This window comes from Haliotis asinina, chromosome 4 (assembly GCF_037392515.1).
Source record: "Haliotis asinina isolate JCU_RB_2024 chromosome 4, JCU_Hal_asi_v2, whole genome shotgun sequence".
Lineage (NCBI taxonomy): Eukaryota > Metazoa > Mollusca > Gastropoda > Lepetellida > Haliotidae > Haliotis > Haliotis asinina.
Window position 1 is genome coordinate 782,724 of NC_090283.1, and position 17,996 is coordinate 800,719.

Consider the following 17,996-nt stretch of genomic DNA (forward strand, 5'->3'; position numbering starts at 1 on the left):
ATGTCAGGCTGTAATCTTTCCAGTACTTTGTATATCTGACTTTGCCATCCAGTTTCTTTTTCTGCAGTTTGTGAATTTTGTGGTCGTGTCAGCAGTGTTGACTCAGTGCCAAATGAAAGTAAAAATTACCGCAATGGACGGTCCAGCTGGCGTCCAAAGAAACTGTTCAAGTGAAGATAGCCTCGGAGGGTGTATGGAGGAAGTCTGAAGACCGTCAGTATTGCCCTTGAGGCAATCCTAGTTATGTTATTCTTATTTTTTTACTATGACCTTTTCCCAGTAAAATATGTTCATTTGAGAGAGTAGTTCTTAGTCTACCGATGGCATTGTGAGTTGAGGGAGGAATTCCAGGAAGGAAGATCAGGAATCTTGAATAAAACCCGACACATGTTGCCTCGCGGTGAGAGGACAGGGCACGAGGTCTTAGCCAAGTGTGGGGCGATGGCGGAGCTGTAGGGGAGCCTCCCCATGAATTTATAATAAACACCAGTGACAGCTAGAGATCAACTGATAATTACTAGCCATATACTGGATATGAATTCAGCAGATTGGTACAGACCCTGAAGCTATGAAAATCTAGACTTGCCACATTTTCTAGACTTGCTTGGGCTCTCTTGGATATATATACCTCAGGGTTTGTACGACAGACTAAGGTTTAGTTAATATCTTATAATACATACTGTAGTCAATATTTTAACAAAACGCGACGCGCGACAATGCGACAATGCGACATTTCATCAAAATGTCGCGTTGTCGCATTGTCGCGTGTCGCGTTTTAGTAAATATCTTATAATACATACTGTAGTCGATATTTTAACAAAGCGCGACGCGCGGTAATGCGTGAATACATTTCATCAAAATTTTATTAGTTACGGCGGAATGTAAAAAAAGAACTATGACAAGCATGATTATTTTTCGATATTTTTAAAGGGTTCAGATAGCCAGGGATCGACATCAGAACAATGATAAATGAACGTACATCTAGTCGTGAAGTCCAGAGGGGTTGAGTGTCGTTGCTTAACGGAATGGTTCTATTCAGACTGACCCTTTTGCTGATTTTTTTTTGATATAGCAGCCGTAGGTTTAAAACGATACAAGTACACATGTATCGCTGGATCTAGTATCCGTATGAAAAAAATATGAGGCATATTGTGAATCAGGCTATGTGCAGGATTAATAATATAGGATTCAAACAGAAATGAAAACGGGCATCACAATACATCATTGTAATGAAATACCGTGCTATTTATACCAATAAACCTTGGGTGAGTGGAGTGGAGCGGCGAGAAGAGTGAGAGGAGAGAGGGAGGGAAAGCTGGTTTCTGGCACTACAAGTGTACGCAACTCTACCAAGTGATGTCATTGTTTCTAATATCTTACTGCTAACAGTCCATTCGTAAGGCGTTTTCCCACTATGACGTTCAACGTCGACCTAAACTGTCATTGAGGTGACGGATGGTTACGTGATATTTAATTCTACTTGGTATCCATCCACTGCTGGCTGAACAGAGGCAGATCTCAGACAAATTCATCAGCGTCGGACAGGACTGTACCACGAAACTGTCAGGAGCCACATTGTGGAACATAGTGACCCATTCGAGGACATCACCTGATGAATATGCCGATGTGGCTTGAATTTTAACAATATTTTAGTTTTTCACAGCCTGTAATCACAGCCTGTCATCGAAATCTCCAAAGTGATTGATGCGTATTCGAACGTATGATAATAGTTGTCTGGTGTGACTAAGAGACTAACTCTGCTCAGCAAATTGCCCCGCCTTGAATGACAGGGGTACAGAGGGCCGTGATTACAATGAATAGTTGCGCTACTAATTCGTTTTGCTGCTAGAACACACTTGACTGGCTAAATCCATTTGCAATATGTAAAACAATAAAGAAAGATTTGCATTAAGTTCAAGAAGAGAAGGCCCATTGCCATTTCGAGCACTACTTCATTTTAAAAACCATTGGAGGTAACGAAAGGCCAGTAAAGTCTGGAATAGAGTATAACATTTTCCGCGCATGCGTAGATTAATTGACTTTCTACACGTGCGCACCGGTAACAAAAAGGGCGACAACGCGACAATGCGACATACATTTTGTCGCATTGTCGCGTGTCGCGTGTCGCGTGTCGCGTTTCAGTCAATTTGTTAAATGCATACTATGGTCAATATGTTAATAAAGCGCGACACGCGACAGTGCGACATCGCGACATCGCGACATTTTGATGAAATGTCGCGTTGTCGCATTGTCGCGTGTCGCGTGTCGCGTGTCGCGTTTTAATGAATTCTTACATATCTTAGATAGGGCGACAACGCGACAACGCGACATATTTTGACCTTGAAAAGTGTCGCTATGTCGTGTGTCGCACTTTGGAGGAACAGAAAAAATGTTATTCGAAACGCGACACGCGACATCGCGACAATGCGACAAACAGGCGAAATGTCGCGTTGTCGCATTGTCGCATTGTCGCGCTTTGGTAAATTTTTACCTCATTTTGCTTGTTTTTGAGAGGGCGACAACGCGACAATACGACAACGCGACAATGTCCCTTCTCGGATTCCATACTTTCCCACCCCCTTCTTCTCTCTGTAACTCGAAAGAGCAGTATGAAGACACGAGGTTTGTCAAACACCCTGTGAACAATTTGTATTGTATATTCAAACATGTGCTTCCAGACGCTAGGAAAAATTCTTTCATTCTAGTTTGACGCTAGACCGAAATAAAATTCTTTTGAACTGGGACTTCTACGAACAAGACTTTGATCTCATAGCACTTTGTCCTCAGGACACTTTCTTAAATGTCACAATAACACTGTGTTGATTACTTGTGCCTCCTTCACCTTCACCATGAGAATGTAACTGCTGGTAATACCAGTTCCTTCACAGTGATAGCTGATTTGAATTGACACGGACTTCTTTGGGGCAATGTCAATAGTCAGATCATCTAACTAGTTCCCATCAACAAACGATCTATGTATCGCTATTTGAAGGTTTAGAGTTTTCACAGGTCAAAACATGTTGTCTCTATTTCTTTCACAAGAAGGAAATACCTAACGATCCTGAATTCGTATTGCATATGCACCGTTCACCACCCATCGTATGGTCAACCCTTTTGATACCACAAAGAGAATATTTTGAAACAAACGTGTAAAGGCACTTGATATATTCTTAAAGTGTCAAATGCACATTTTCGTCTCCTCAATGCGTTAGTGGGATCAATGGTTGGCGAGTCCTATACTTTGGCTTGACAGTTCAGAGTCTGAGGTTGGCTTGAGGTGCATTCAGAACGTAGTTCTCCTATCGAACGTTTACATGGTGAGGCTAAAGAATCTTTTCACAAGAATGAAAGGTAACAATCGTTTTACAATATATCATATGTCAACATCGAACCTCTCCAATCCAGCCTTTAACAATGTTTATATAAACTGCATGTCTTTGTGTGCATCTAAAACATCTAATGTAATTCCGCCGTTTGGTATTACTGGCAAAATCACACAAGAGGTGCTATTTTAAACCTGCCCTGTGTTTTCACATATTCCGTGTTAGTGTGAGTGGGAGAAAAAATATCTAATTCAAAATGGGATGTTTTCCTTGTTGACGGGAACATGAAACACAAGCACATTTAGACCCAATATTACCACGTCCACGATCAGCAGCACACGGTCACAGCAGTAGATACGATCAGGTTCTCACTCATGGTCGTCTGTAGTAATACATCTGGATATAGATTTGGGGTTGTTACAGATGCGATTCTTACAGTATATGTCTTAATACAAAGGCACACCAAGATATATCGTGTTCTTGTTACAGATGGATTTCTGTAGCGATATGTTCCAATACAGATTTAAACACATCTATGTTTCTGTAACAGAATGTATGAATATAAGTGTATTTTGTTGCGCATATTGTATTGTAAGTTACAGTATTACTAATCGTGTAATTTATTTCTTTCAGATTCATCATGTTCATTACGGTCACTCTGTGTTTGCTGACCTTTGCATCAACAAAAGGTAATCCTCTTGTGTATTTGAACTGACGTCAGGTGAAGAAACGAAGCTGTGTCGGTTCTAGACCTGACAATATCAGTATAGTTATCACTGTCTTGGACAGTTCGTCCGGAAGATATGGCCTGTATATCATGGGTCTCCAAGCCCTGTCATTTTGGTAAACACATAAATGAAACGTTGCAAAGTGTAATTAATTCAAGAATAATTCAGGAGGTAAAAATTCACTTTGTAATGTTAGTATCTGCATTTCTTATGATCTATATATTTTACAGCAGCTCGTTGTGAGGAATACCCTCAGTGTGCAGTCTGCGACTCTCAGAAGAGAATCTGTACATCATGTCACTCGGGTTACCACGGCAGCACGTGTGAGTTAGTCTGCAACATTGGCTGCAGAAACGGAGCCTGTGAACTTACAAGTCGAGGCATAGAGAACTGCACTGAAGGTTGTGTCGCAGGTTTTCGAGGCCCCAACTGTAAAGTTCCTTGTTCCTCACCCCCAGAGTTGTGCCAGGAATGTCCAGGTGGGTGCCAGGAAGGATACTGCCAGCTCGGCTCCTCCTGTGTGTCTGGGTGTAAAGACGGCTTCTACGGTGCTACCTGTAAAGACTGTTCCAGTACATGTAAAACATGCAACAGGACTAGCGGGACATGTCTCGAATGTCATCAGTCTCATTTTGGCTCAAACTGTACTTATCCATGTGATCACTGTCACGTGTCCTGCAAGTTTGGATGTGAACAGGGATGTGCACCAGGATTCCATGGCAGTTTCTGTGAAAACAACTGCAGTGAACATTGTCGAGGGGAATCTGATGCGAACGGCTCCACGTTGAGTTTACCTGAGTGTAGCCGGGAGACAGGTGACTGCATCAAGGGCTGTGTTGATGGCTGGTATGGGCCTTCTTGCTCCTCTCAGTGTAACCCCAGGTGTAAGTACAAGAGATGCTTCCCCTCAGGGGACTGTCAACATGGCTGTGTACTTGGATATTACGGGAGTGACTGTAGTCCCTGCCCCAAACACTGCGTCAACAACACTTGTGACACGGAGACCGGGGCTTGTCAAAGATGTGACAACGGATTGTACGGATTGTTCTGCAATCAGAACTGCAGTGTCTGTCTGGACGGTGTCTGTGTGGAGACATCGAACGTTTGCCCTGACGGATGCAACATCAGAGGGGACAGATGTGTCTCTCCCTGCACAAACAACTGTACTGAGACAGGTAAATAATGTGACAAACCCACTGCAATAGTTATAGTGCTTCCTTGAGACTTCCTTGAACGTGGCCTGCTATGTCATGGATGTATGCTTGCGAATCTATTACATAACGACGATACATCGACCTGCATAACATTGAATGTACTTGGTGAATGGATCCAATGGTTCAGCTGCAGCACATGACCAGTCATTCTATCCAGCCGGATTCCTTATTTTCACATATAATAGGGTTATACATAAACGAGATCCAGAAGGATTTGTGAAATATTTTCTACAGCTTTGTACAAACAAACGACAAAGTCTCATATGCCTTGCGTCATTAATCTGTTCTACATCTGGTTTTATTTCAGCCGACCAGACGTCATCTAAAACTAAGAGCATCCAAATAATAATACCTACAGCGCTTTGCGTCATCTGTACAGTCGCCGCCATGTGCGTCCTTTACCGAAAGCGTCTGTTGAGAGACAGGTAGGTATCATGAATAATGATATACCAAAGCGAGCTGAAGTCTACGTTCGGGTGATTTCGACGATTACATTGCTAGCGCTATTTCAGGGAGTACGTGCGCGATCGGAGTGCTCAAACAGTTTTAACGCTAGGGCGGACGCCAGATCGCTGTCGTGAGAAGTTTTGTTGACAGTTAAAATCCGGAAACTTAAGTTATCTAAAAAGCAAAAATGCTACCACAGTATTCACCCGTAAGAGTATAGAGTACTAGAGTATAAGCACATACTAGAGTATAAGCACATACTAGAGTATAAACACATACTAGAGTGTAAGCACATACTAGAGTACAAGCACAAACTAGAGTGTAAGCACAAACTAGAGTATGAGCACATACTAGAGTACAAGCACGTATCAGAATACAAGCACATACGAGTACGAGTACATACACGAGTACAAGAAGCATATACTAGAGTATAAGGACATACTAGAGTACAAGCACTTAGTAGAGTATACGGACATACTAGAGTACAAGCACATACTAGAGCAAAAACACATACTAGAGTACAAGCACAATCTAGAGTACAAGCACTTACTCGGGTATGAGGACATACTAGACTACAAGCATATACTAGAGTACAAACACTTACTAGAGTCCAAGCACATACTAGAGTATAAGCACATACTATAGTATAAGCACATACTAGAGTAAAAGCACATACTAGAGTACAAGCACATACTAGAGTATAAGCACATACTAGAGTACAAGCACATTCTAGAGTACAAGGACGTACTAGACTACAAGCACATACTAGAGTACAAGCACGTACTAGAGTACAAGCACATACTAGAGTCCAAGCACATACTAGACTATAAGCACGTACTAGAGTAAAAACACATGCTAGAGCACAAGAAGCACATAATAGAGTATAAGCACATACTAGAGTATAAGCACATACTAGAGTACAAGCACATACTAGAGTATAAGGACATACTAGTGTATAAGCACGAACTAGAACAAAAACACATACAAGAGCAGAAGAAGCACATACTAGAGTATAAGCATATACTAGAGTAAAAGCACATACCAGAGTACAAGCACATACTAGAGTATAAGGACATACTAGTGTATAAGCACGTACTAGAATAAAAACACATACCAGAGTACAAGAAGCACATACTAGAGTATAAGCATATACTAGAGTCCAAGCACATACTAGAGTACAAGCACGTACTAGAGTACAAACACATACTAGAGTCCAAGCACATACTAGAGTATAAGCACGTACTAGAATAAAAACACATACTAGAGCACAAGAAGCACATACTAGAGTATAAGCATATACTAGAGTATAAACACATACTAGAGTACAAGCACATACTAGAGTATAAGGACACACTAGTGTATAAGCACGTACTAGAATAAAAACACATACTAGAGTACAAGAAGCACATACTAGAGTACGAGAAGCATATACTAGAGTACAAGCACACACTAGAGTACAAGCACACACTAGAGTACAAGCACATACTAGAGTATATGCAGATACTAGAGTACAAGCAGATACTAGAGTATAAGGACATACTAGACTACAAGCACATACCAGAGAACAAGCACATACTAGAGTATAAGCAGATACTAGAGTATAAGCACATAGTAGAGTAGAAGCACATACTAGAGTATAAGGACATACTAGACTACAAGCACATACCAGAGTATAAGCAGATACTAGAGTATAAGCACATACTAGAGTATAAGCACATACTAGAGTATAAGCACGTGCTAGAGTACAAGCACATACTAGAGTATAAGGACATGCTAGACTACAAGCACATACCAGAGTATAAGCAGATACTAGAGTATAAGCACATACTAGAGTACAAGCACACACTAGAGTATACGGACATACTAGACTACAAGCACATACTAGAGTATAAGCACATACCAGAGTAGAAGCACATACTAGAGTATAAGGACATACTAGAGTATAAGCACATACTAGACTACAAGCACATACCAGAGTACAAACACATACTAGAGTATAAGCACATACTAGACTACAAGCACATACTAGAGTATAAGCACATACTATAGTATAAGCACATACTAGAGTATAAGCACATACTACAGTACAAGCACATACTAGACTACAAGCACATACCAGAGTATAAGCACATACTAGAGTGTAAGCACACACTAGAGTACAAGCACATACTAGAGTATAAGGACATACTAGACTACAAGCACATACCAGAGTATAAGCACATACTAGAGTATAAGCACATACTAGAGTATAAGCACATGCTAGAGTATAAGGACATACTAGAATAAAAACACATACTAGAGTACAAGAAGCACATAGTAGAGTACAAGCACATACTAGTGTATAAGGACATACTAGACTGCAAGCGCATACTAGAGTATATGCAGATACTAGAGTACAAGCACATACTAGCGTATAAGCACATACTAGAGTATAAGCACATACTAGAGTTCAAGCACATACTAGAGTATAAGGACATACTAGACTACAAGCACATACTAGAGTATAAGCACATACTAGAGTACAAGCACATACTAGACTACAAGCACATACTAGAGTATAAGCACATACTAGAGTATAAGCACATACTAGAGTATAAGCACATACTAGAGTATAAGGACATACTAGACTACAAGCACATACCAGAGTATAAGCACATACTAGAGTGTAAGCACACACTAGAGTACAAGCACATACTAGAGTATAAGGACATACTAGACTACAAGCACATACCAGAGTATAAGCACATACTAGAGTATAAGCACATACTAGAGTATAAGCACATGCTAGAGTATAAGGACATACTAGAATAAAAACACATACTAGTGTACAAGAAGCACATAGTAGAGTACAAGCACATACTAGTGTATAAGGACATACTAGACTGCAAGCGCATACTAGAGTACAAGCACATACTAGAGTAAAAGCACATACTAGAGTACATTCACATACTAGAGTATAAGCACATACTAGAGTACAAGCACATACTAGAGTATAAGGACATACTAGACTACAAGCACATACTAGAGTATAAGCACATACTAGAGTACAAGCACATACTAGAGTATAAGGACATACTAGACTACAAGCACATACTAGAGTATAAGCACATACTAGAGTATAAGCACATACTAGAGTATAAGCACATTCTAGAGTACAAGCACGTACTAGAGTACAAGCACATACTAGAGTGCAAGAAGCACATACTAGAGTACAAGCACATACTAAAGTACAAGCACGTACTAGAGTACAAGCATATACTAGAGTACAAGCACATACTAAATTATAAGCACATACTAAAGTACAAGCACATACTAGAGTATAAGCACATACTAGAGTAGAAGCACATATTAGAGTGTCAGTGATAAGATGAATAAGACAACCATCAAGAAGATACCCTCGAGGCTGCTGTGATGTAGTGTCTAGATGCCACGGTCGATATAAACTGGATATCTTTTCTCCGCTATTTACTCTTTCAATACGGTTTGGACACTCACATCTCCATGCTGATTTTTGTCTTTTGTCTTTTGTGGCTGCCATCTTTCAGACACGTGAAGGTACGTATTAGAATCGATTTTCAGTAACCCATGCTTGTTGTAAGAGGTGACTAACGGGATCGAGCGGTCAGACTCTCTGATGTGGGTGACACTTGTCATCAATTCCCATTTACGTACATCGACGCTTATGCTGTTGATCACTAGACAGTCTGGTCGAAACTCAATTATTTACAGACAGCCGCCATATAGCTGGAATATTGCTGAGTGTGGCGTAAAAATAAACTCACTCACTCACTCTGTTATTTTTCAACGAAGGCAACAACGCGCTGTCGTAGATGTCGCCACAGTAGAGTACCAGCCACATAGATACTGGCAGATAAGAGATGAAGATGTGGACACCGGGGTGTCAGATGGATGTCCAGAGAACAATATCGTCATGCCTGTTATAGCTGAATGCTTTCCGGCTGCAGCCAATGACTCTGACACATCGGGAAGCTTGGCCACAGTGTCCGAGTCCTACACTGACCTGTCCAGAGACCCTGAGCTCCTTGTTGCTGACCCAGGAACAGCGGTCAGTTACCTGTCTCCCACTGTGTCTGAGAGCAGCCACAGAGATGGAGGTGACACATCGACGCACGAGAATACCAACTCCTGATTACTGGACACAGATTACATTGGGCGTTAAAGACAAACCAGCTTTGAATTAAAATAATGACAACAATGACTCCTGCCTTTTGGCACCCTCTACCCTTCCTCTAACTCCCACCATTTACAACAAGTGTATGCTTACTGTCTGAGGCAATCCTCTGGTCATATACTCTGGTACTCTAGTCATGTGACAAGTGTCTGTAGCCAGGCAGCCACGTAATTGTTTTCTGAAAGAAGTCGACCTTCATTAAGAGCTTACCTTAATATGTAGCAATGAATTTAACAAGTTGCATTTAAATAGCCATTTATATAATTTCATTCAAGATCATTAATTGATTACCGTTTTTGACCCACCCGTGATTCTGGAACCCACGAGGGCTAACAGGTATCAGATGGAATTCAGGGTCTATGATTGTTTACTCTATGGTGATGACAAGATTATGACGGACAACTTAAGTTAATCACTGCACGGTTTGTCTTAAAACTCGAATGTAACCGGCATGTATGTAGGTAACACAGACTACCAGACACTTGAAACTGGATTTAGTGATTTCTTATTGACAAACATCTGAAACTCACGTGTGAAGGAGTTTCTATGTTCGATTAGTTTTCCCTTAGTTTCCGAAAGGGAATGTCATGTCACAAACAAATGCATTTTTCGCAGTTATGTACACCATATAAAATTGTGTGTCCCGGTAACGTTATTCCATCTTTCAGGCGTTCTGATGCAATAGTCGCAAAAATACAAAAACCTGGCAATTACGAGTAGAAACATCCAGGTTTTCTTAGTTTTTGATCTCAGAGTTATCCCCCAGCCATCTTTGATCAATACATTGTTTACGAATGGTTCGGCTTACTCCTCATGCATTTCTATGCACGGCTGTTCAAACGAACAGTGTCTTTTACTGCATAATAACTTTTGTTAAATGTTGTACTAAGTTTAATTATTGTTATGATATAAGAACCAGTTGATCCGTGCCCTGGGTCATGTGAAGACTAACCGCTGCTGTTACGGGAGTTCTTGTCACCGGAGGGTGACGTAAAGGGGCAGTTCTGTTCTCCATTGGTATATTAACTGTTAACAATATTTACAATTTCTCATTTCCAACTGTATTCTTGAAACGTTTCTTGTCATATATAAAATGTCAACTTGTAATAAGATTAATTTGCAGAGATGGGGTTGAATGTCACTGATATTTTCAACTATGTTAATTAATCAACATCTGTTTATCAACATTTCATCTATTGTTCAAAAAGTAAAGAGTGGTGTTATCATCATCGATTGGTCATATCATATATTTTTGCTGGTCAATACCAACAAACAGTAAGAATTTTTATCATGTCTATTGTATTTGGATCATAGTGTGACTTGTTGACAGATCGTGTATATTGGCACCTCTTGACAAATTGTCTTGTTTTTAGTGTTGAAGGTTTCTCTGCATGGGTTCACCCTGTTCACAATGAAGAATTAAGTCTCCCAATTGAGGAAATCTCCCAAATTTACACATGTGTTTTAGCGTCCAATTCAGGACAACCATCATCCACATATTTCTAAAACCCGAAAACTAATTAGAGAAGCCAAATGAGACTTATTTGTAATTATTTAATCTGCATTCCTAATCTTTATCACTAAGGCAGCGTACATTGTCTTTTCAGCCATCCTTATCCGTTTTGCCGCATCCATTAATTACTGTATATGTCATTTATGGCCTTAATTGGTCATCCTCTCGGCTGTGTCTGTCATTACATCAGCTGGACAAGGAAGTGCTGTTGTTTCTCTGTCTGTCCATTGATTAGCCTTTGCCTGTCCGTTGTTGTCAAAAACGACATACAGATCTCACATTTGTATTGTCACGGTGGAGTCCGGCATTCCGACTCGCTGTGTAGGGACAACCGCGAGCAGGGTGATGCCGCTCGTAGGAAACGCCCTGGGGTTGAGCAGGAACTCTGCTCATCTCATTTCTGTAATGTGTATTTGTTTGTCGTGTAGCTAAACAAGTTTGAACTCAATGTATTCGCTCGTCTTCGTCAAGTAATGTATGAATAATTATGAGCTAATTCCCGTGTCAGCCATATACCACGCTTTGACACGTGTATAGGGAAAGTTTTTACCCACGTTCTACCGACATAAAATTGACAAACTAGTATATTTTTTGTTATTTTTATGCTCACCTGTACCGGTTCTGTAAGAATTTGTCATAAAGTGAAATCGTCAGAATCTCAGGTCAACCCGATACGACACTCGTGTGACGTACGAGATTAATATGCAACTACCTATTGTTGTGGGTAACATAAATGTATACAATTATTCAATCATGCCTACACCTTCCTATCCTGGGCCCGCTTGCACAGAGCAATCTTAGTTACAATCAATCTTAGACCCCTACAATCAACTTTACAATGACCGTACAATTGCTATAATCCACATGCACAAACACGATCTTAAGACAGCATGGATTTAAGATCGCAATCTTAACTAAGGTTGAACTCTTCAACGTTGGAGGAAGAAATTTCTTAAACTCGACTCCTGTCTACAGTTGTCTTCAAGTGCGCATAGCATGCAGCGCAAATAAAACGTGGAACTGGTTACTGCACGCAACTGACATTTCTTCCTTAATCGCACCTTGCAGATTTTTCATGAAAACAAAACAAAACAAAGCAAAGCAAAAAAAAGAAAAAAGAAAAAAGACAAGAAAACAAGCAAGAAAACCCCACAAATCTTTGTAATGATAACGTGGAAGATAACATGTATGATAACTCGTACCTCATGGGTTATTCTCTAATTTTTCTACATTCCAATATTATTTATGAACTAAGAATGTCACACTGCAACCACAGAAATATCACGTTTATGATAAAATATTGAAATACAAACAAGTACATTAACAAATTTGGGTTTTGAGTTACTGACCTAGTACTCATGAAAATTAAAAGAAAACATAAATTATAAACAAAGTTTCCTTATGATACAACACATGGATGTACTATGATTTGTCAATGGCTGTCAATGAATCTGAGTTTGGCATCTGGTCGCTGTTATTTGCAGTAAAATCCCAAATATATCCCGCAAGTATTAGATGTTTAAAGATATGAAAGTGTGACATGACTGTGGGAGTGTTGTGGAAAATGCATGACAGGGAAATATGAAAACGTTATTATTCCGTGTATTTTGTATGTGTTGTTAAATACTTATCTACAGTATGTTAATTGCTTTACTCTATTTTGTTGATAAATATTTTTTGTTTTTGTTAAAAAACCTTTTCACGCAAATTTCACATGCCTCAGCAAGTGTATTTTCCTGTTTGAAGAATACTTGTATTATATTTAAAATGCATAGATTAAAACTCTATTCTCTCGTCAGAAAGAAACACAAATTTGTACGTTATCCAACTGTAGATTATTGGCACGTCTGTGATCGAAAAGAAATATATGTGGAGATCTGCGCTGTCACAATATAACATACATTGTATTGGGGCATGGCAGATTTTACAGCAACGGTATAATACGCAAAGGGAAACCACTCCCATCTTGCGTAAAAACCAAGATTAGCTGCCCATGAGTTATTGAAAAGGTCATGGCCACTGCTAATCGCATGCAGACACCTTCCGTTACTATCCTTTCCTTGTTATCAAAAAGGTATGGTGTTCATACTTTTTCCAGCACTGAATCGGGTGAGAATTGTACTCTATGATATCGACTCGATAATGATGTTGTTCACTACCTCGAATAAGGATATTTCAGACGTTAAATCGATGTTGCATTCTCCGTGTTGTTGAAGTGTCGAGGCGAATCATACAGTTTTATGCAATATGAAAGCAATCCCCAAACGTAAAGCTAATTATTTGCGTGAAACTGACACCAACTTGAACGCCATTTTGCTACTGACTACAATGATCTTAGCTCCTTACAATTGGTTCCGACCAATTGTAAGTTTTGATTGTAACTTACAATGATCTTAGCCTACAATCGCTTTGTGCAAGTGGATAGCGATTGTAGCCGAAGCCTAAGATCGCGATCTTAAGGATTTACAATAATTGTAGCGCTAAGATCGTTTTGTGCAAGTGGGCCCAGAAGTCTTCCCCACAGAGCATGGTTTAGAAGTATTGGTGCGGCGTCTACTCCGTGTACCACATTCGCCAAGTCGTTCGTGATATGACAGCTCAAGAACGTCTCAGCTCTCTTCCTATGATCTCAATTTCCTCTTCTTAAATATTGTATGGATCTTACATATTACCCATCAAACGTTTACACTCACAAGTGCAAATATACCTGTTTTCTTCATTCAACTATCCTAAAATAGATTTTGCAAAATATTCTATTGTGTTTAATGGTACTTTTCAGACATGAACTGATGTGCTGTAAAACAAATTCATAACATTGAAATGATTATCGTGACTTCTGCAATGATGAAAATCAGCGAAAACAGGCACATTCTTAAAACAGCTTTACACCAAAACATATCAGCTCACATGTACGATATTTGTACATGCTTTATAACAATCCGATGCGTTTTCCATGTGCGCTTCATCTGCATAAAGTTTGCAGTTGGTTTCCCGAAGTTAGAGGGGAAATTCATTTTCGATGAAACCATACAGATACTGAAAACATATAGTAAGTGCTTTATGTGAGGCTAAACGTTTCCTGGGTAGCATACACTGAACTATAGAAAGAATTTGAAGAATACACCGTGTCTTCCTATGACCAGTATATGTTTGTGTGGTTCATACAGCATTTGTCCACTCTCAGTTACGGTGTAGTTCGTTGTCAGCACATTAACACAGTGTCGTTCGTGCAATTTAAAATGAACAGAAATGGGAAATCTATTACCACATTAAGAAGTTGGAGTATCTTCTTTTGAAAGCAACGATTCATGTTTGCGGTTACGGTCACATCACATTATAGTAAATTTAAAATTTAACAACAAATTTATACAATGGACCTACGCCATGGGCGTGGGGAACAAGATTCTCTCATGTCCACCTAGATCTTTCCAGAACGTGGGTCAGATAAACATGATATGTACACGGTCTTAGCTGAGCTGTGTAGCGATGTGCTGACACTGTTTTGATGTGCTGACACTGTGGTGGTCTGATGACAAAGTGGTGATCTGCTGACACTGTGTTGATGTGCTTACACTGTGCTTATGTATACATACTGTGATAATGTGCTGAAATTGTGGTGATGTGCTGACACTGTGCTCATGTGTACAGACTGTGGTGATGTGCTGACACTGTGCTGATGTGTACACACTGTGATAAGGTGCTGACACTGTGGTGATGTGCAGGCAATGTAGTGATGTGCTAACACTGTAGTGATGTGCTGACAGTCTGGTGATCTGCTGACACTGTGGTGATGGGCTGACACTATGGTGATGTGCTGACACTATGATGATGTCCTGATACTGTGTTCATGTGCTGACACTGTGGTGATTGGCTGACACTGTGGTGATGTCCTGACACTCTGGTGATGTGCTGACACTGTGGTGATTGGCTGACACTCTGGTGATCTGATGACACTGTGGGGATGTGCTGATGCTGTAGTGATGTGCTGACACTGTAGTGATGGGCTGACACTGTGGTGATGTGCTGATACTGTGGTGATGTGCTGACACTGTGGTGATGGGCTGACACTGTGGTGATGTGCTGATACTGTCGTGATGGGCTGACACTGTCGTGATGTGCTGACACTGTGGTGATGTGTTGACACTGTGGTGATGTGCTGACACTGTGGTGATGGGCTGACACTGTGGTGATGTGCTGATACTGTGGTGATGTGCTGACACTGTCGTGATGTGCTGACACTGTGGTGATGGGCTGACACTGTGGTGATGTGCTGATACTGTCGTGATGGGCTGACACTGTGGTGATGTGCTGATACTGTGGGGATGTGCTGATGCTGTAGTGATGTGCTGACACTGTGGTGATGGGCTGACACTGTGGTGATGTGTTGACACTGTGGTGATGTGCTGACACTGTGGTGATGGGCTGACACTGTGATGATGTGCTGATACTGTGGTGATGTGCTGACACTGTCGTGATGTGCTGACACTGTGGTGATGGGCTGACACTGTGGTGATGTGCTGACACTGTGGTGATGGGCTGACACTGTGGTGATGTGCTGATACTGTGGGGATGTGCTGATGCTGTAGTGATGGACTGACACTGTGGTGATGTGCTGATACTGTGGTGATGTGCTGACACTGTGGTGATGGGCTGACACTGTGGTGATGTGCTGATACTGTGGTGATGTGCTGACACTGTCGTGATGTGCTGACACTGTCGTGATGTGCTGACACTGTGGTGATGTGCTGACACTGTGGTGATGGGCTGACACTGTGGTGATGTGCTGATACTGTGGTGATGTGCTGACACTGTCGTGATGTGCTGACACTGTGGTGATGGGCTGACACTGTGGTGATGTGCTGATACTGTCGTGATGGGCTGACACTGTGGTGATGTGCTGATACTGTGGGGATGTGCTGATGCTGTAGTGATGTGCTGACACTGTAGTGATGGGCTGACACTGTGGTGATGTGCTGATACTGTGGTGATGTGCTGACACTGTCGTGATGTGCTGACACTGTGGTGATGTGTTGACACTGTGCTCGTGTACACAGACTGTGGTGATGTGCTGACATTGTGGTGATGTGCTGACACTGTGATGATGTGCTGACACTGTGGGGATGAGCTGACAGCGTGGTGATGTCCTGATACTGTCCTGATGTGCTGACTCTGTCCTGATGTGCTGACACTGTAAATGGGATGTGTTGATGGGATGCTACAGTGTTGATGTACAGACACTGTGGTGATGTGCTGACACTGTTGATGTACATTTTCTTGATGTGCTGACACTAATGTTATTTTGTAATAAGGTGATGATGTGACACTGCGGTGACATGCTGACACTGTTGATGGGCTGCTACTGTACTGGTGTGCTGACATTGTGCCGATGTGTTGACGCTATGCTGCAAAGAACCCTGTCTGTCGGTGACGGTGTAGAAGTCACGTCATATGTGTACCTCCTAGTGAATATATTCATCCAGTGTTTCATTTTATGTTTCTGAGATTTTGCTTAAATACAACATGCAATTTTGTTCATTGGCTTTTTTGTACATGTGTAGAATAGACGCCATATTGCACGTCATCAATTTATGTCCCTGCACTGCTGACAAAACAGTATGGATACACTATCAAATCTTTCTAAATGTTGGGAACTGCATTCTGCCTCTGTGCAATACATATTGCATGTACGTTAAAAGTTGACCAAGGAAGTTGTATTTCGACACCATGAGACTTTCTGCCAGAATATACTGGCAAAGCAACAATCGTAAATTCTACAGTAAGTACTTCCTGCTATGCCGTAAGATGTTTCTGCCTGGGTGCTAACCGCTCAGCCGTCAAGATACGAGTTGAGTGGGCTGAACACAACATGCACTGACTTTTGTCCATTGACTCTTCCTGGACTTAAATATCATCGCTTGTTGTTCATTCTGAACGCGAACAGAGCTATAAATAATCCCGTCAAGTCACACAGCGTCGTATCGGTTGGGATAACAGGTAACAAAACTTCTGCATTAGTTGCAACCTGTCCGTGAAGCCATGTGTGTCAGTGTGACAGTAAACATGGCGTCCTACTGTATGAAGTCTGCTGTGTGGTATACAGAAGACAGATCTTTCAACATTACTCTTAGGTATGTCTTCTGTTTCACCGTCTACACCACACATATGTCAAGGTGTATTATTTGAATCACGGTAGTCAACCTTATATGGTTATATTATTACAATGTCAAGTATTGAATATGTGCCGGGGGGCTGAGTGGGTATATACTGCATTCACAATACTTCTTAAAGAAGTGTTACATTGCATGAATTAATCTGTGATAATAATGCAAATTTCAGTACTAATTTATCACAGGTAACGCATATGAAGGGAAACTTGAATACATAGTTCAGGCGCTATCTCTGAACAATGACGTTTCATTTAGTGACAGATCCATTTCACACCACTGTACAATATTTTAATATTTCCCATGTCTGTACATTTCTCATAACGTGTAATACTAATGAAATGCTGTAATACTACTGAATGTCCACCAGCGGATATTACTAGTGTCTAACTAATGCACTTTGTACAGTGAGCCG

General features: G+C 40.9%; 1 protein-coding gene and 1 long non-coding RNA gene across 2 annotated transcripts in view; both read left to right on the forward strand.

Moving 5' to 3' along the window:
* LOC137280697 (uncharacterized) overlaps positions 1-17,996 on the forward strand; it is an 84,754-nt gene that overhangs the window by 44,618 nt on the left and 22,140 nt on the right. The gene's annotated exons all lie outside the window — the stretch shown is intronic.
* LOC137282048 (cell death abnormality protein 1-like) lies at positions 2,546-9,862 on the forward strand. Its single transcript, XM_067813798.1, has 5 exons — positions 2,546-2,622; positions 3,957-4,012; positions 4,282-5,226; positions 5,573-5,690; positions 9,523-9,862. The coding sequence occupies exons 1-5, from the start codon at positions 2,546-2,548 to the stop codon at positions 9,860-9,862; spliced, it is 1,536 nt and encodes a 511-aa protein (XP_067669899.1).